The 20081-nt window shown below is 40.8% G+C and overlaps 1 protein-coding gene across 1 annotated transcript; it reads left to right on the forward strand.

Annotated features, from left to right (window-relative positions):
* Positions 1 to 2000: 2000 nt before the first annotated feature.
* On the forward strand, positions 2001 to 2597 carry LOC149242597 (F-box/kelch-repeat protein At2g44130-like). Its single transcript, XM_089370891.1, has one exon. The coding sequence runs from the start codon at positions 2001 to 2003 to the stop codon at positions 2595 to 2597; it is 597 nt and encodes a 198-aa protein (XP_089227017.1).
* The last annotated feature ends 17484 nt before the right edge of the window (positions 2598 to 20081 follow it).

The raw sequence follows: 20081 nt of genomic DNA on the forward strand, positions 1-20081 counted from the left end.
ATATGCAATTACATATTGTTGAGGTTGATTATTTGGAGGTGCATAGGTAGTATGTTAGATTAATTCTGTTGTGGGGATCGTCTTGGATCATTTATTCATGTTGATTCACCATAACTTTGACTTGAATTTGATAAGTGAAACAAATCTAAAATATAAAAGAGTATTACTCAACATTGTAATAAAATATTTTCAAATCTATTAAATTCTTAAGACATGTTCCCTAGGTGATTAAACATGTGGTATTGAAATACACTTGTTCACTATTAATTTTATTTGCTTTCCTTATGAATTGGGTTAAAGAGAAGTAGGGTGTTTGTTTATGTAAACCGATATTTCAAATTCAACCCTACATATAAAAATTCATATCAAATAAATTCAGGAAACCTCAATATTGAGGTGAAATTTCTAAATTTACAATAAAAGTTAGATTCTCAAAATTTCCACACTATGTAGCCAAAATTTCACACTTTTATTGCTATGAGCAATGCAATAAATAGAGAGCATACCAATTCCCACCCAAGGAACATGGAGAACATCTTTATATTGAGAATTATTATTTTTAATAACAACTAGTTGGAGACTAGAGAGTGGAGCCATCACCAATAGGTACCAACTCACATTGTATGCTAATCATTTGAAAGTAGCCCCAAAATTTTCAATCCATTCTTAAGTGGAGGTGGAAAATCATATAGAAGAATGTGTAGCCAAGTGTGTATACATACCAACCTAATATTCAAAGATAGGATAATTACAACTATTTGTCAAGAAATATCCTTAGTTTATTAAAGTTGGCAATGATAGAGTTTGAATAGATGTACCTCCTTATGGAAATATGACCCTATCAACCTCTTATTTTTGGAAAACTTGGAATTGTCCCTTATAAAAGGCTAGGAAGTGTTGGAATTTGGGTAGCTCAGTAGGTATTTCCAATAGAAGGAATCCCAGCAAAAGGGAGTTGTTGGGCAAGTTTCCCAAGTGATTGGGGTTTTGACCCAAAGTTGTGGGTTTGGACCCAAGCCAATTAACTTTTTCTTCTAATTTATGGTTAAAGGTTTGAGTGGGAAAACCCTTAAAGGACCAGGGGTTCCTCAAATAACCTAAAGGAAAACTATAAATATGAGGCCAAAGGAAATTCCTAGACACCCAAGTGGAGAAGGACCTTCACTTGTGGAGAGAGGGAGCCTAAAGGACCTAGCCACAAATCTTCCTCAGAGGAGATAAAATAGCAAGGAGGATGAGTTTCTCCATGATATGGTTAGATAAAGGAGTCACTGCCAAAAGGGAGAAGGATATCGAGTAGGAGGATATGGCTGGAGTGTTGTGAGGTTAGATATGTAATAAGAAAGCAAATATGAGTGTTGGAAGGTTAGGGCCCATGGAGAAAGTCATATTTGGGTGTTAGAAGGTAATATTTATAAGAAGAATGTCATATATGAGTGTATGAAGGTCAAATATGCAAGAAGAAAGTCAAATATGATTGATGAAAGGTCATATATGAAAGAAGAGAGTCAAATATGAGTGCTAGAGGGTCAAATTTGCAAGAAGAAAGTCATATCTATAATTTGAGGAAGCAGATCTAACATATTGAGAAGCTATAACGTGGTTGTAGAAAGACTCATTGCTAAGGACAACAATAATCTAAAGACCTTGAGCTGAAGACACTATCTCATGTATTCATTTGATTTTTCATGAATAAATTGAATATTTGGTAGAATACATCTCAAGCCCTAAGTTTTGGATCCTATGTATACTAGTTGTATTAGAGATCTAAAGAGCCATGATCCATGGTACAAGAGCCCTAATTATTCTTTTATTAATGGACTAATAAGGGCTGAGATTTGGGCCATAAAATTTTTCTACATAATTCATTTCACTATTGTTATATTTTCATTGTGCAAAGTGATTTTAGTTGAGTACCTTTAGTGTTTATGTTGGAGTCTAGACATTGACCATATTTGGGGTATGACTTTGAATCTGCCAGATGGAGCCGCGGAGCTGACATGCCGACACCTCGATTATACTTTGCGTGCTGTGTTTCTTCTTCCACCGGACTTGTCTACGTCGCTGGCGGTGCCGGCGAGGATGACCTCCGTCTTGCATCTGTAGACGCATATAACGTGGAGACAGACAAGTGGGAAATTTTGCCTCCTATGATCGAACCGCACGGCTATGGATGCCGCGGTTTTTTCATGGATGGTAAATTAATGGTGTTAGAGGAATTCGATCGTGGAGAAGTATTCGATCCGAGTGAGGGAACCTGGAGATTGACGGCACACATGTGGAACACGAGGTTAGAAACATGGAGAAGACGTGAGTTTTGTTCTTTTTGTGGGGAGTTGTACTTGTTCACTGAACAACAGGTAAAGAAGTATGATGTTGAGAAGGACGTTTGGAGTGTGGTAGCTTCCTTTCCGAATCCCCTCGATATTCGCTTCTTTACGTGCGCTACACAGTGGCGTGACCAGATTTTTTTCAGCGCTTTTGGCCCCCTAGGAAAACACATCTCTTATCTGTTTAATCCGTCAACCAGGGAGTTCACTGAAGTTACAGCTGATGGTGGGAAGTTAATCATATCTGCAGCAACCGTGGAGATTTGAATGTAATATTTAGATGCACAGACTTGTCACGATTAGATTAAGACTTTGATGTGAAATGATGTGTCATCAATAGTTTTTTAATCAAGCAGCTTGTGTGGTGTGTGGGGTTCAAGTCTATATTAGACATTGCCCAGTTTAAGGAAATATTCTCTAGGTTCCCTTTCCTTTTTTTATTAATTTTGTTTAAGTTTTTTTATTTTTGTAAAAGTAAGTTATTAAAATTAAATAGTATATTTTTAATATATATTTATTTTACCATCACTTTCTTATTAATATTAATCTTTCTTTCCATAATGGTTTCATATGAGTTTGGAGTAAAGATTGTTAAATTTTGTAGTTTATTTATTTTTAATATTATATTTGGTGAAATTTGTTATTCATTTTCATATTAATATTAGTCTTTTTTTCCATAATTGTTTCATATGAGTTTGAAGTAGAGATTTTCTAATTTTTAGTTTATTTATTTTTAGTATTAAATTGATATGTTAAAATATTAATTCAATTTAATTGTTAATTTTTCTTTCTAGAAATATAGTCAAATGAATTAGCTTTAAAATTTGTTGTATAACGATTTATATAGAAGAAAGGCCCTTTGGAATAATTTTGGAGTTGTAAGAATATTCTTCATCCAATAAATGATTAGTGGAGTTAGAAATTAGCTAGAATGGATATTTTTTATTCAATACCACATTACATCCTTCGTCGTATCCCCTACTAAAAAACAACATAATCAAAATAGAAAACAATAAAAATACAAAATGTGCCAAATGATAAGGAATGTCTGTTGGCATTATGACACATGTTTGGCTCTATGACATAGGTGTTGTCCTTGATTTCAACTCACTCAAATGGCAGATCATAGTTTAGGCTCTCAGAATGAAAGAAAATGAGGTATACACAGGTTACTCGTAACAAAATCGCGTATACACGCGGGATTACCGATCAAAAGGCACATATACGTATGCACACACTTTCATGCAAAGAAAAGCACGTACATGTGGGAAAACTTATGATTTGTCCATGGTATTTAGTCCGACATATTTGAACCTATGGTTTTGGTTCTTTGTATTGCACCCAAAGTGTTGAACCCAAGTATTAGGTCCCTAGTATTGGTTCTCAATGGTTTTGGACCATGGTTTGAGTAAGACCTAAGACTATAAAAAGGAAAGGAGATCGTTTGGCAAGGGTATGGACTCAGGCATTGAATATCTTAAGAGGAGTAAGATCTGGAATACTGGGATTGGTTTGTGATGTGTAGTTGGATCTGAATCAAGGAGGTACCTAAGCGTTACAAGATAGATAAGCTCTATTGATGGGTCGAGATCTTAAGGCTTGAATAATAGTATCATTGTGTGTTTTTGATCTGTTATAATTGGCGCATGATTAGATCTATAAATCTGATAATCTGGGTATAACTGATGTCTGATTAAGTAAAAGGGTAAATTATCTTTTATAGATCTGTACGCAGGTTCGGCGCAGCATAGGCGCCTATATAGTGAAGACACACCACTACATGTAGGGGGGTTTTAAGACAATATTTGAGTCAATTGTCTTAACTTAAGACAAAAAGAAACTTGTGTATTGTCTTAAATATTGTCTCTAAGCGGGTGTCTCAAAATGTAATGTCTCAAAAATTTGTCTCTATAAAGACAATATAAAACACATATTATTATTGTCTCTATAAAGACAAGAATTATTGTCTATTAAGAGACAATTTGATTTGTCTCTCTAGAGACAATTTGATTTGTCTCTTTAGAGACAACTTCATTTGTGTCTCTTTAGAGACAATTACATTTTTGTATTTTTAGAGACAATTCCATAATTCAAAATATTGTCTCTCTAGAGACAATATAAAAAATTGTTAAAAAAAAAATAAATGTCCATAATTCAAACTATTGTCTCTCTAGAGACAATATAAAAAATGATTTAAAAATAAATAAATAAAATCATTTTGAGTGTCTGCTGGTCATGCCTTCCATTATGTCTATTGATCTGAATAATTTTCTTAGCCTAAATAGAAGATTCTTTAACCCCGCTTATGTATTCTATTTTATAACCACGAGGCCTCTTGTTTTGGCCCCATTGTATGACAAGATCTCCTCGTTCTGCAACGCAATGCCTTGAGGGTTTGTTTTCTTGGCTAGTCTTTCTATCTTCACTCTTCTCACGGAACGGTTCCGGAATGGAGTTTACATAGTCGAGAGCTTTCTGGTGGTTCCCGTTGCTGTTTGTCAATGACCCTCCTTTCGTCCTTACTATCTTTCCTTCCAAAAGGGTACTGGGATGGATACCATTTAAAATCCTTCCATTCTTGAGGTTTTATTCCTTCTTGCATAGTTTCACGTGTGTCTTTTTTGCATTACTCGTTGTCACACGGAATCTGTCAAGGGTGCGGACACGACTGACCTTCCTAGAAGTCTAAGACATTCTAATGACAAACAAGACAAAATGGAGTGATCTTTCTCTAAATACACCTTTTACAACATGAAAACTACAAGTGTTTAGGCTTACCTTATTCCAAAACGCTGTTGTTGAAGTCCGTTCTTGACGATCCGGATGAGCTCCTCCTTCAAGTCAATTCCTGCAACCACAAACAATCAAACAATTACCAAGCACTTGCATTTCATATAATAAAACATATATTCAACATGCAGACCAAGGAACACATGAAATAACTCATTAACACAAGCTATTGAGAAAAATAAACCAGTTTGTATTAATAACGAAACAAAGAAACTCTTACAACCTGGCCTTGGTGTTGTGCAAGTTCCTCCCAGGGTCCATCAAGGGTTTTCCTCTACTTTGACAAAGCTCACCCTCTCCCAAGTAGAATCAAGTGAAGACAATCTCTCCTCACAAGGGCTCTAATGGAAGACCTAAATCCTGCAGCATTTACCCAAAGAAAATGTATAGCTCCAACCTCTCCTCCTTCTGGCTCAATGCCTTTATTTATAGTGCTGTAAAGAGGTTATTCAGGTCCACTATCAATGGGATCATCCCCCTCTTTGGGTGGGATAGCTCCCTTATTGATGGGATAAGTTCCCCCTTAATAGAGATACATGAACCAACTGGAGGCGCATCCATTTCATCAAACCGACCTCTAGAATGTTCTAGAAGTAACCACAAGTAACTTTTTCAAGATAAAACTCGCGCATTTTGCCTTTTACAGAGGGACGCACCTGTCCCTTAACATACAGAGCGTCCTTGGACGCAGATTTTGTGAACATGGTCAGCGTCCCCGTAGGTAAGGCTAGAGAGAACCTGCGACCCCAGAGATAAACATAGTTTTTACAAGACTTTCTCTCTTCTTTGAGTTTGAGATGGATAACAGAGGCATGAGACTTGCCTAAGAGGGTAGCATGACTGTTGAATTGAGCCATACTAACTGTAAGTAGTCAAGGTGACATTTTTTAGTGTAACAGATTGCCCCCTAAAGTGCGAAGCCTGGAATAGAATAGGGTTTTGTAATTCTAGGAAGGATGAAGCGCTTTATCATTTCAAGGATTGCCTTGTGGATGGCCTGGTTGGAACCTGCAATTTTCAACACAAAATACATGGATAAGATTATATCATCACTGAGGTAGGCATTCCCATACTCAGATTCAAAACTTTAACTAATGGACTAACTATTCTGATACAGGAATGATCTTGTAGTACATCATTTTTATAGACTTTTGTAGACACAGTATGGACGCAGCCATCTGTTTATGATTAGTCTACATAGATAATGAATACAAAACTCCTCGCAGCCTGGATGGTAGAAACTAGATCCAGGGTCTTCACTTCTACTTCCCGAATTGGTACGATTCTAGCCATGTGATTAAATGATTCGATGTCGAACATGTTAGAAACCACTTGATTACCAGTCGATGATGTAAACTGTTAACAAGCGTGAGAGAAACCACCAGTAATGTCAATGGTTCTCAAAGTACCAAGCACAACCCGTGAAATGTGAATAGATGTTTTGATGTCGAACACTTCACGGAATCCTCTGATCGAAAGTCAATGATGTAAACTGACGTCAAAGGCGAGAAACCTGCCATTGATGCATGCAGACTTCAAGGTACTGTCGATTCCTAAGTCATCTTTCTAGATAATGTGTCGATGTCGATAGAAAGCGACCCGTTGCAGGCAAGCCCGCAACACGAAATCATTGTTCAAGTTGAAGAAATGTTGCTGTAAGGACTGACTCAGGGATGGTCAAATGGATGACAAGTATTTTGCAGATGAAAGTTTTTGCTTGCAGACCTCTTGAACACATAACGACACAACAGATGGCTTGGTGACGTATAACTCAAAGTTAACCCCTGGAACCCGGTTAAAGACTTTCAAAGTGATTTGGTCAACTGTGAGGTAAAAGATTTCCCAACCCAGGTGAATGAAAAGTGTCGTGTTCAAGAGTGGTAATAAAGTTTCTTCTGAGACAAAAGGTGACAAACAGGTTCATTCTTCTCTCTTTTCCCCCACCATTTCTGGCAAGTACCTCTTTATTTTTAACAAGCTTGAGGAGGATAACATATGCTTGATTATAAGCTCATCCTTCGGACGAGTCCAACCTAGTTTAAATTCGAACCCTAGGAAGGAGTGGTTCGTTCCTGTTTGTAATTGAACAGGTCCTCTACTGTAAAAGTTTAACGAGCCCAGTATAGGAGAAACTCGGCGTTTTTCAATTTTAGAGAGTCTGAAAAAAACTAAAGAAGACTCCACGTTGAACTTTTTCGTATATTTGTGTCCCTCAAGCCCGAAAAAGTATAAAATAATACCTGGGGGAACCGCTTGATCTTGCGACCAAGGAGTACTTTCATAATAGTGTCGTTAACCTGAAAAGTAAAAAGCGATCAAGGACACGTCGTTTTATTTCCTTATCGAGTTCGAAACGACAAAAACCCGGCAATCTTTTCCTGATTTTGCAGTAAAAAAAGAGCTAAAAGGGGACCGTCTTTTAATTCTGTTTTAACGAGTGAAAAAGAAACACTCGGCGATCTTTTCATGTTTTAGGAGTCAGAAAAGGGCTTAAAAGATGACTCTGATATTTTTGTTTGTGAAAAAATTACAATTTCCCTCGAAATCCCTTTGTCCTGCACAAAAGCGACACATTACTCATACCTGTTTAAAATAGGCAAAAATACATTCAAAAACATCTTTTCATGGTAAAAAATGAACTAATTCATCCAAAAAACCTATAAAAAGACCTTTTACCATGTCATTTTTACCGTTTCACTGTTGAGGTTGAAAAAGGAGCTTTTGACAAGAAACTTCCCGTGGTTGCTGCGGAAAATCTGACCGTTGGAATCGAACGCCGTCTCATCCAGGTATTTTACACATCCTACTCTGCATTTCTATCCGTTTAGAATCAATTTTTAGGTTTTAGTTTCATTTTTTGGGGGGGTTTTGGTTTTGGAATGCGCCTCTCGGCGGACGCAGGTGCCCTTCGGGTGACCTGGGTCCCCCGACTTTTTCCCATACGGGAAAACGGTCGGAAGACGCAACCCGCCTTCAGGCCAGCTGCGTCCGGGCGCCCTGTGCTACAAAGCCGGGGTGCGTCCTCCGAGAAACGCGCATTTCAAAACCCCAACTCTCTCAAAAAACCACCAAAAATTCCCAAATCAATTTCTAATTGCTATTTTTGATATGCAGGGCATTAATCATGTTAGACTGGAGAGAAAGAGAGCATGTAGAGGAAAATGAAGCTGCAATAAATCATCAACCTTCCCTGGATGCCCTAAGAGCATGCGGATTATACAAATATTGGACCATACCGGGCATGAGGGGCCAGGTAAGATTCTTGGAATGGCTGGTTGAGCGATGGAACGTACAAGAACAATGCTTTTACATAGGAGGGCACCAGCTCGAGATAGAGCCCTCGGATGTATACTTTCTCACTGGCTTGCCAAACAGAGGTGAGCAACTCAGTCTTGCGGGGACTAGGCCGGGTGGCCAATCCCTTGATAGTCTCCGCGAGAATTGGTGCACACCTGGGGCTCACCATTCAAAAGGCATAGAGATAAAACACATCACTCTACCGGAACTCAAAGTCATAGCGTTCACGGTTACCAGAATTTGCGGCGCGGCCGCTTTACACATTGCTTCCGGATCCCAAATGCGGATGGCAATTGACTGTTACCAAGGCACCATTTTCAACTGGTGTGAAGCTGTGTCGGCTCATATGAAGAGCCAACTGACCAAGGCAAAGAACGGACGACTAAAGACTTTTGGATATGGGCCTATAGTCGTGAGCTTTGCCTTGGAGAGAATTCCAATGCTGATCCCTCAGCAACTCACTGTTGATATCTTGGGTCCTCAGCAGCCAAAGCTGATACGATGGGTTGCGGTGATGGCCCGGCATCCTGACGAGGGCGCGACAGTAGTTCGATTCTCAGATAGTTATTTTGACTGGTTAGAGGGCCAGCTTTTTGTGATACAGGACTTTCCGTATGCGGAATGGATTTCAGAGGTGATCCGGACATGGTTCTTCCACAGGGAGAACAATGGGACGACAGAGGTACTTTTTATTTTCACAAGTTTTCTAGTTATGTATTTTTTGTATTTTTTATATATATCGTCTCAAAACTAATAGTAAACTTTTTCAAAATGCAGATGTTGGTCCACAGCGTCCAGCCAACCTCCGGCCTTATGATAGACTACATCCAGCTGCACCGGTACCGGCCCCACAGGATGCGACAGCAGAAGTACTAGCTGAGTTGGAGCATGATCTAGAGCGTCTCACGGCAGATATACCTGAGACTACTATGGACGACATTCCTATCAGGCTTCAGCGCTTCGTAGTCGCGGTCCCTGGACCGTTTAGGAGATTTTTGCGTAAGGTAGCCCGCGCAGTGGTGTCGTACAGAGAGCACCACCAGTGATTGACTAGTCACTTTTGTAGTCACATGTGACATTTTTGACTTTTTGTACTATCATTTTGCCGATCATAAGGTGTTTTAAACCTATGATCGAAGACGATGTATATTTTTTTTTGACACACTTCTATCTATATATATCACTATTACCGGCTTATCTTGTTTAACATATGTGATGAAATGTTTTTAAATTTACTTGCATGATTATCGTAAATGTCTGTCCAACATTCGAGAAGCAATTGCATCTGCTAATGTATTCAAAGACCTTGGAATATGTTGATATTCAATGTAATCAAATTCACGTTCCAAGAGACGCACTCTCAAAAACAACCTTAATAACACAGGATTCTAATGGCATAAACTCTATTAAGCTGTAATACAACAAGTTCAGAATCTAACCTCACTATCAAACGTCGAATTCCAAATGAAATAGATTCGGATAATAATTCAACCACTGCACTGTATTCTGCAATGTTATTCGTTGTTTGACCGAGGCTTACCCCATGCATAGAAACTAACTCGTCAGAGGGCGAATAGATAACCCAAGCTGCGGAAGAGATATTCCGTGTATTACGACAAGCACCATCAGCAAATCCAATGTATGTTTGGAGAGGCGTCGACATCTACAATATCAAGAGTAAAACCAAGATAAGCCAGAATAATGACGAAAAACCACACTCGCTAAGCTAAGCACACTGACTAAACTAACACACTTGCTAGCTAGAAAGAAAATCTAACCTATCTAAAAATTTCTCCATACCCATCATTTTAAGCATAATACCTCTTTAGGTAAAGTCCATTTCTGGGTTTACCCAAAGAGTCCCCATCAAAATCAACTAACTCATAAGCCCCTTTTGCTAGCTTTCGCTTTACAATGTAGGGCCCATGCCACATGGGAACGAATTTTCCGGCACCTAGCTTATCGTTAGCTTGATCATATAATAGTACTAGGTCTCCTTCCGAAAAACTTCGAGGGGTTACATTTTTATCGTACTGAGCTTTCATTCGTTTCGCGTGAGTCTCGATAGCTAAAGTAGCGTCACGTCGAGTCTCATCTAATTTAGCCAAGTATAATAACCGTTTCTCCTCTTCGGAAGTAGCTGGAAGTAATTCGACAGCCATTTGAAGTGATGGGATTTCGCATTCAATAGGTAACACAGCTTCTAAGCCATAAACTAGCTGGAAAGGGGTGAAACCTGTTGAATTTTTCACTGAAGTTCGATATGCCCATAGCGCCGAAAATAACATGTTATGCCAATTCGTTCGATGGATACCAATGATCCGTCGAATCATGATGACTAGAACTTTGTTGATTGACTCAACCAAACCGTTGGCTTGCGGATAATAAGGAGTAGAGCTATCGTGGCGCAAACCAAGCTGGCTTGTAAGCTCAGTCATCATGACGTTTCGAAAATGGCTCCCATGGTCAGTAATGATTGCTTGTGGGACACCAAACCTAGTTATGATATGATTGAATACGAAAACTGCAGCTGTCTTGCCGCTTGCGTCGAATGTAGGCATCGCCTCGGCCCATTTTGTAAAATAATCAACCGCGAGGATGATATACGCATGCCCCCGGCCGAGTGAGGGTTACAAGTAATAAAGTCAATGCCCCATTTGGCGAATGGACCAGCGGCAATTATAGGGTGGAGAGGAGCAGGTGGAGCGCGCATCTTTCGATCAAACACTTGACAGTTGTGGCATGTTCTGACAGCAAGGATACAATCTTTAAACATAGACGGCCAGAAATAGCCAGCGCGCAACACCTTCTGAGCTGTGGCATACCCAGACATATGACCGCCACATGCTCCAGAGTGACAATCATTCAAAACTCTCTCAGCCTCTTCGTGAGTTAAACAACGTCGAAAAACTAAGTCTGCCCCCGGCGATAAAGTGTATCTCCAATAATTCTGTATTGCTGGGATCGAAACCGAATTTTTCGACGGTCTTCCTTGGAAGCTTCAGGCCGAAAGGTTTGGGTTTGGAGATAGATGATTATATCCCCATACCACGGATCTAAAGTGCTAATAAGAAACAAAGATTCGTCCGCAATGGACTCCTCTGCCACAGTCTCTGTGTCAGCACTCGGGAAATCACACATCAATTCCGCAAAAACTAAAGATTTCTTAGACTTGGACTTCTCGAACTCCAAGTCGAACTCTTGCAGGATAACAATCCATTTAGAGTACTTGCCCCCTAGCAGTTGTTTTGTCAAAATATAAATCATAGGGTTGCAATCCGAAATAATGTAGTTTTGCGGAGAAGAATGTAGTGACGAAAACGCTGGACAGCTTGAACGGCTGCCAGGGCCAATTTCTCCACATGCGAATATTTTAACTCAGTGGGATTTAAGGTTCTACTAAGATAATATATCACATGCTCTGCTTTGAATTCATCTTCTTGAACTAACACCATTCCAATGGTGGAATGCGAAGCTGCGAGGTATAAGAAGTAGTCCTGGTTGTAGTTGGGAGGATGCAATAACGGTGCATGGGTCAACGCGTGTTTCAGTGCATCAAAAGATTGTTGGGCAATCTCGTCCCAAAAGAATTGTGCGTTCTGTTTCAACAACCGTGTAAAACCTTTAGTGACCTCGGCGTAGTTTGGGATGAATCGGCGTAAAAAGTTCGCTTTCCCTTGCAAACTTTGGAGTTGGCGCAAACTCGAAGGAGGAGGCAATTTGATGATAGCCTCGACTTTCGAGGGATCGACGCGAATGCCGGCTTTTGAAACAACAAATCCCAGCAATCGACCTGTTTCTATACAGAAAACACACTTGTGGGGATTCAACCGAATTCGATAATGCCTACACCTCATAAAGATTGCTCGTAGGTGGACAAGGTGATCAGCTCGATGTAAAGAATGAGCAGGCAAATCATCGAGATAGGGTTGCACAATGTGCTTGATGTCATGAAATGCATAAGACATTGCCCGTTGAAAAGTGGCCCCGGCATTCTTAAGTCCAAAAGGTAATTTGCAATAAGCAAATGTCCCCCATGGACAAATGAATGCCGTTTTTGGTTGATCGGCAGGTAGAATATTGATTTGATTATAGCCTGAGAAACCATCCATGAAGGAAAACATCTCACTTCCGGCACAATCATCAATAATTTGATCGATATAAGGCGTAGGATAGTTGTCTTTTGGACAAGCTCGATTGATATCCCTATAGTCGATACAGATTCTTATTGTTCCTTGTTTTTTATTGACGGGAACAATATTCGATACCCAATCCGTTAACGGGATCGGATAAATGAAACCTGCTTTCAACAGCTTTTCGACTTCTGCTTTAATCGCAGCCGCTTTTCGAGGGTGAATCTGACGCAACCGTTGCCGAATGGGTTTAGCATCCGGGTAGGTTTTGATTTCATGAACAACAATGGCAGGATCAATTCCCGGCATTTCCTCGTAAGACCAGGCAAACACGTCGCGGAATTCTTGGAATAGGGCCTTGTAAGTTTGGATTTCTTCTTCAGTACATGCGGCACCTATATGAATGTTCTCCTCGATTCCGGGCTTCACTGAAATATCAATGGGAATAGTACGAGAAATATTCCCTAAATTCAGCTCTGAATCAGAATGTTTCGTTGGATCCTGAGCGTCTTTGACATATTCAGCGGTAAAGATAGATGAAAAATCATTTTCAAATGCATCATCCTTAGGTAAAAACGAAGATCTGTGATGGAGATCTTCCCATGGTAGATCATCTACACTTAGGATTTCGCGAAGTTGTTCGTCAGATGACACTTCTTCGGGAAACGTTATCCGTTCTAAGGGTGAGGTGAAAAGTGACTCTTCACTGACCACATTCATTTGGTCGGTTGAATGAAAGTCGGTAAAAGACATAAGAGCTTCATAAGCAATCTCATACGGACTCAACGGCATAACATCACCGAGTGAGTCTAGCTCAGAGTCAGATGGAACATACCAAGGATCATCATAAATAATGTTTTCTGACGTGATCATATGAATTGTTGCAAACGAAGGGTCTGCATTGAGTGGAGGGAGAGGAAAAGTTCCCAGTAAACCGGAATCCTTAACTAAACCTACACCAATGTCCCTATAAGGGATTGTCGTTTTACCAACATGCTGGATAGTTTCTGAAGAGGTTGGGTCGGATGAAAAGTATGTCAGCTGATCAATAGTCACGATCTTACCGTTATGTGGAAACTTAATGACTCTGAAGACCGATGAAACGACCGCTGTCATAGCATATGACCAACTTCGACCCAAAAGAAGGTTGTAGTCTAGAGGGGCATCAACCACTTCCACATCCAGACTAACGGTTTTACCTTCGACCCCTATAGGCAATTCTTGTAGAATACCAAACGGACGGAACCCACGGCCATCAAAGGCCTTAAGGATGGTGGGGGATTGGTTCAACGAAGGAGAACCAAGCGATCTCCAACATTGAATCGACATAATACACGTAGAAGCTCCCTCATCAATCACAGTCCGATGAATAGGCCTGTTTTTGACTATCACTGGAATTTGGAAAGCCATTTGATGGGGGAGACGCGGTGTACTACTTTCTAGATCAAAGATCATTAGGTTCGGGTCCTGAACATCGACAGCTCCAATAGCCGACAAAAGCAATTTTCGTTGCGCTGGACATGATTGCAGCACTTCGAGTGCCGACATTGCTGAAGGTGAAACAGCTAAGTCTTCAACAATGTTGTAATTCTGGGCTGCTCTCGCATGTGGATTGAAAGCAGACCTTCGAAGTACACCCTTGGCGGGCGGCTTAATCACTAAGTCTGGGTTAGGTTTTTCGATCTGTAGTGGATCGGAACCAGGAGCTGAGGTTGATGGGTTAGAGTGAGAAGATTCTGCTTCCTTACCATCAACAGGAGCCTTACTACCATAATCTTGCGATCGAGTCGCAATCCTGACATGAGACATCATCAAAATGGGTTCTTCACTGGCATTCGAAGAAGAACCTATCATCTTATTCTCCTGCTCTGGAAATGGATTTTTTAACACAGCAGGAGTGGGAGAACCTTTGACTATTTTCACTACCTCGGCCCGATGAGGGCAGTCTCTCGTAAAATGATCTTCTTCACAAATAAGACAAGGATATCGAGGTTTGCGCTTTTCGTCATTGGTTTCCGACTTTTCCGTTTTCTCCTTTGGAGCCTTGTCTGCTTTAGCCTTCTTCTTTCCTTTCTTCTTTCCACCGTTTTTTGATTTGGCCGTAGATGACTCTACAGCGTGAATGTCGGCGGTAAGTTCAGGAGGAGAAGACTCTCCTGTCGGAGAATCAGGCAAAGTGATAATTGGAGTATTGGAGGTCTTGGAAGACTTCTTCTTACTCTTCGTAGTCACGATACCAATCATACCATCAGCGGCATGAGATCCCGAAGGAGCAGCAGCGATTTGGTTTGACTTTGGAAGATCCGGAATTTTCTCGTGTAACGTACCCGACTGAGTGTAAACTAAGTCAAGGTATTGTGCCTGAGCAATGACTTGCTCCTCAGTAACTACTCCGGCCTTAGCTACATCTTCAGTAATTCTTGGTAATAATGATTTGACAAACCATTCAGCTAAGATTTGGTCCGGGATAAAAACTTTCACTAATCTCCTTCGACGTCTCCACTCATGGATGTGATCAGAAATGTACGTGGATGTCGATTGTTTTAGCGAAGTTAATAATTCTGTACCATTATCGTATCTGACTGGTAACTGAAAATGAGTTAAGAACGAGGTAGCTAACTGGCTAAAGTTGTAAAAAGAGGCCCGTGGTAACTCAATGTACCACTTGGCTGCGAGACCAATGAGTGTACGCTGGAAAAGACGTAAGCGGATGGAATCATCTGAGATGGAATTTGATGCACACCAGAGGTGGTAAGTCATCACGTGATTAGACGGATCCTCTCCAGACTTACCTTCGAACTTGGGTATATCGCTGGGCAACTTATTTGGCATTGGCGGCCAGAACTGAAGATATTGAATTGGATCGTTCGTTAGGCGCGTCAAGTCGGGTAAATCTAAAGTCGCAATAAACGGTAACTGCCGGTTAGGATCTCTAAAACTCTGAGTCACAATACCAGCCCCAGGAGGAGGATATCCAGGATAACTAGGAACAGGAGTCGCATTGGGGATATTATATCCTCCTGGAAAACCAGGATTAACCGGACCGTACTGGGGTTGCTGAGGTGGTTGATAAGTGTACCCAGGATACGGTTGATACTGGTAAACCGGTTGTTGGGCAGCTTGCCCAGGTTGATACTGTCCCTGGTACGGAGGTTGAACAAATTGAGGTTGAGTAGTAACAACCGTACTTGTACCAGGTTGGCCTGCAGGCATCTGGACTGTGGTTTGAACCGTGGGTCCAGACAACGGTACAGATGTCTGAGGAGTGGTTACAGGGACAGTAGAAACCGGAGCTGCCGATACTCCAGAAGTAAGCATGGTAGATGAAGCGGTAGTTGCTGCAGCCGTGTGAGGTGGAGTACCAGGTGCAATTGGCGGCTGAGTAACTACGGAAGTTACAGGGGTCTGAACACTTGACTGGACAGGTTGCGGTTGCTGGGGTGGACCAGGAACTGCAGGTTGTCCTGCTTGAGGTACCGACTGTATACTTGGTTGCGACATCTGTTGACCCTGTGACGGATCCCATGTTAACATTCCAGGGTATTGACTCGTAACAGGTTGAGGATACTGAGATCCATAGCCGTATTGAGGATAGGGTTGATAACTGTAAGGTGCAGTCCCATATGATTGCCCTTGAGGTGGTTGATAACCTTGACCAGGGTATTGACCCGTAGGTTGATAACCTTGAGGTAAATACGAATACTGGGGTTGACCTTGACCTTGAGGTTGGTATCCTTGAGGTTGATACCCTTGGGGTTGCCATCCTTGAGGTTGCCATCCTTGAGGTTGATATGATACTGAGGTTGACTTTGGGGTACATATTGAGGCTGGGGTTGATACCCTTGGGGTTGATACCCTTGAGGTTGCCCCCCAGTCACGAATGAAGTACCTTGAGGTTGCCCCCCAGGCATTAACGAAGGTTGCCCCCCAGGCGGTAATTGGCCACCTTGAGGTTGGTTAATGGGAGTTGAACCTGACATCATATAAACTCACCTATACTCAATGGTACATTACCACTGTTTCCAACTAATAACCCATGATCAATGGGTTGAGGAGATGCTCCCGCAAAGGTACCAGAAAGTGATTGATACCCAGTAGGAACAGAAGGACCGCCATGTAAAAATGATTCAGGACTTTGTGAAAACACAGATGACTGACAGACATATTTACAGGAGAATGAATTCCTCTAGGTGGAACCGGAGTACGAGGTGTAGAAAAACCTACTGAGTTGTCTAAAAAATTGGTTAATGCAAGGTACCAAGATTCACTTCTAGGAGGACTGTAAAAGATGGATTCACGCTCCCTTAGATCAAGGGTAATTAGATCTTCAGAATCAGAAACGCCTATTTCTTCCTCTGGAACAAGTTCTTCTATAGCAATTAATCCAACAGGAAGATTTTCGGTGATAATTCTTTCTATTCTTGGTGAATCAGGAACACTAGGAGTTGGAGTAACAGGTTCTGAAATTTCAGGTTCTTCGCCTGTTTCACTGGCAGATGAAAAACTACCAGCAAGCTCGGAAACTGTAACAGCTTCGGGATTGTAACCTGTTTCTAAACTTTGGTAATCTGGATGGACTACCAAGGAAGATTCTCCTTCTTCAGGTGATCCTACTCTACTGCCACTAGGAGGAGTTACAAGGACCTTTAACCCTTCTAAATGACCCGGAATGTCTTCAGGAGATTCACCCCGCGATTTACGGAGTTTTCTTAACAAATCTATTCCGGTAACAATCTCAGGAGACTTGCCCCGAAGTCTACGGGACTGTCTCGGTAATTCCGCCACAATTAAAGATTTTAACTACAACACACGAAAACAAAGTAAAAAATTTCAAATCAAACCACCTAAAGTCTTCTAAAGAACCAAACAAATTTGAAGCACACGCCTAAATAATCTAGAGCGTCAAACCACACACAAACAGTAGTCTTCCGGACCAAAAAGCGCTAGTTGGTGATTAGGCCCAACCTCGCAGGATTCAGTACAGAAATGGTGGGTGGAACAGTTACCCCGGCAACCTGCTTAATGAATAGACTGGACCAAGTTCCTCCACTTTAACCGTCTCGAAGTGAAGCGAACCCCCCAGAAAATCCAAGTGAGTATAACCGACGTCTGCTCCAGGTACAGTGGGACCTTCCCTCCACCGTCACCTTGGGTAGAATCCTAGATATTATGGCCACTAAGGTTACCAATCACAACAATTACACCTGGGGGAACAGTCTAAACTCCGACAGCACGCAAGGGCAGAGTAGCAAGCTCCAATCCCCTTACCGGCTCCTTGACAACAATCCAAGGTTTACCGATAAGTGACCCCTGGCTCCTCGACAATGGTTAATCCGAGGTTTACCGTTTGTAATACGTACTGCCTGGCGTCGTTCCCAACGAGGGAGGAATGATCCCCTCACTGGTTCGGACACGAGCTCGTGCTTCTCCTTTAAGAGGAGCTTTCCCAGAATGTAACTGAAACAATTGGATTTGTTCTACTCAAGATAGACTATCTGTTTGGTTTTGTAGTCTTGGAGAGTTAAGTACTCACCTACTCCAAGACCCTAGCCTAAGCTATGTTGGTGCTTCAGAGCCCTAGAAAAATAAAGATTACTAGATTGATTTTAATTTAAGCGTTACTTTTAAGGTTGTTTCTTAAGTCAAAAGGTGATGGAAGTGAAACTAGTGGTGTGTTGACTCTCGACTCACTACTACTCACACTAAAATGCACCTAGAATGATTTATCCACTACTTTACTTTTTCGATGAATTGCTTAACTAAAAAGTTGAGAGAATGCAATCTTTATAAAAGCAACTTCTTAATTGAAGACAATCAAAGAAACAATTCGTTTGTCTTTTCCAAGCATAAAAACATAACCTCTCTTTATGCACGAAAAAAAACTCTTTTCTTCTTTCAAAACAAAAAGCTACTTGAAACAAGACTTTTTAAGAAGATGTTTTTGTATTTTTCTTTTAATAAAGCAAATAAATCTAATATAACCAAAAAATCAATCTTAACAACTCTTAAAATCTATGAAAATGCACTCATAAGCAAACTAAAGGCAAATTTACTCTAAGCAATCTTAACGAGGCCAAAACTAACAATGATTATTTCTAAGGTGTTTTACTTGATCACAATCAAATCAAGGACTAGCTTATTGCAGAACCAAAAACTAGCCAAAACAAAACTCTAATCTTTTTGTTCTTTTTGTAAAATGGAAATCAATACTTTATAAACAAGCAATTCGAAATTTGACCCAAAACAACTCAAATGGCAAGTTGCTCACAAAAGGAGACTTTACGACAGGCCCGACTTCTAAGAAGGTTGACTAACCAGAGAGATCTAAGGCTGGACAACTTTCTACTATCAAAGTCACTACAAAGCCTTTCCAAAAATCAAACCCTAGGTCTAAACTTCGTTGAAAACCACTAAAACACTCAAAGCTCACAAAACTAGTTCAGGTGAAAATTCTTGACAGGGTACTAAAGGATCTGGGCAGAAAACACTAAGGAAAAACAAAATCTAAAAGCAATTTAAAGCAAAAATGGAATTTTCTTAAGTTTTACAGGAAGACGCAGGCACCCGTTGTCACAGGTGCGGCCCCGCTCTGTGCAGACGGCAACAGCGCGTCCAAAGACGCACTGTGCAGTACTCAGAGGGTGCGTCCTTCTGGAAAAATGAAGAAAAACCAAATCTAACTAAATCTAAAGCTAAGCCACCCAAATACTAATTCTCACAGTCAAAAACCAGAAAATAAAAATGATTTTCTCAAAGCAAAGTTCATATAAAGGAAAAGACTCTCTCATTAATGGATTCCCAGCGGAGTCGCCAATTTGTCACACGGAATTGTCAAGGGTGCGGACACGACTGACCTTCCTAGAAGTCTAAGACATTCTAATGACAAACAAGACAAAATGGAGTGATCTTTCTCTAAATACACCTTTTACAACATGAAAACTACAAGTGTTTAGGCTTACCTTATTCCAAAACGCTGTTGTTGAAGTCCGTTCTTGACGATCCGGATGAGCTCCTCCTTCAAGTCAATTCCTGCAACCACAAACAATCAAACAATTACCAAGCACTTGCATTTCATATAATAAAACATATATTCAACATGCAGACCAAGGAACACATGAAATAACTCATTAACACAAGCTATTGAGAAAAATAAACCAGTTTGTATTAATAACGAAACAAAGAAACTCTTACAACCTGGCCTTGGTGTTGTGCAAGTTCCTCCCAGGGTCCATCAAGGGTTTTCCTCTACTTTGACAAAGCTCACCCTCTCCCAAGTAGAATCAAGTGAAGACAATCTCTCCTCAAAGGCTCTAATGGAAGACCTAAATCCTGCAGCATTTACCCAAAGAAAATGTATAGCTCCAACCTCTCTCCTTCTGGCTCAATGCCTTTATTTATAGTGCTGTAAAGAGGTTATTAGGTCCACTATCAATGGGATCATCCCCTCTTTGGGTGGATAGCTCCCTTATTTGATGGGATAAGTTCCCCCTTAATAGAGATACAATGAACCAACTGGAGGCGCATCCATTTC

Source organism: Pinus tabuliformis, chromosome 8 (assembly GCF_031772625.1).
Source record: "Pinus tabuliformis cultivar Carrire ecotype Pingquan chromosome 8, CPIR1, whole genome shotgun sequence".
Classification (NCBI taxonomy): Eukaryota; Viridiplantae; Streptophyta; class Pinopsida; order Pinales; family Pinaceae; genus Pinus; species Pinus tabuliformis.

Bases quoted from the DNA above. Each gene is read 5' to 3' on its own strand.
- LOC149242597 (XM_089370891.1), top strand. From the start codon at position 2,001: ATGCCGACACCTCGATTATACTTTGCGTGCTGTGTTTCTTCTTCCACC.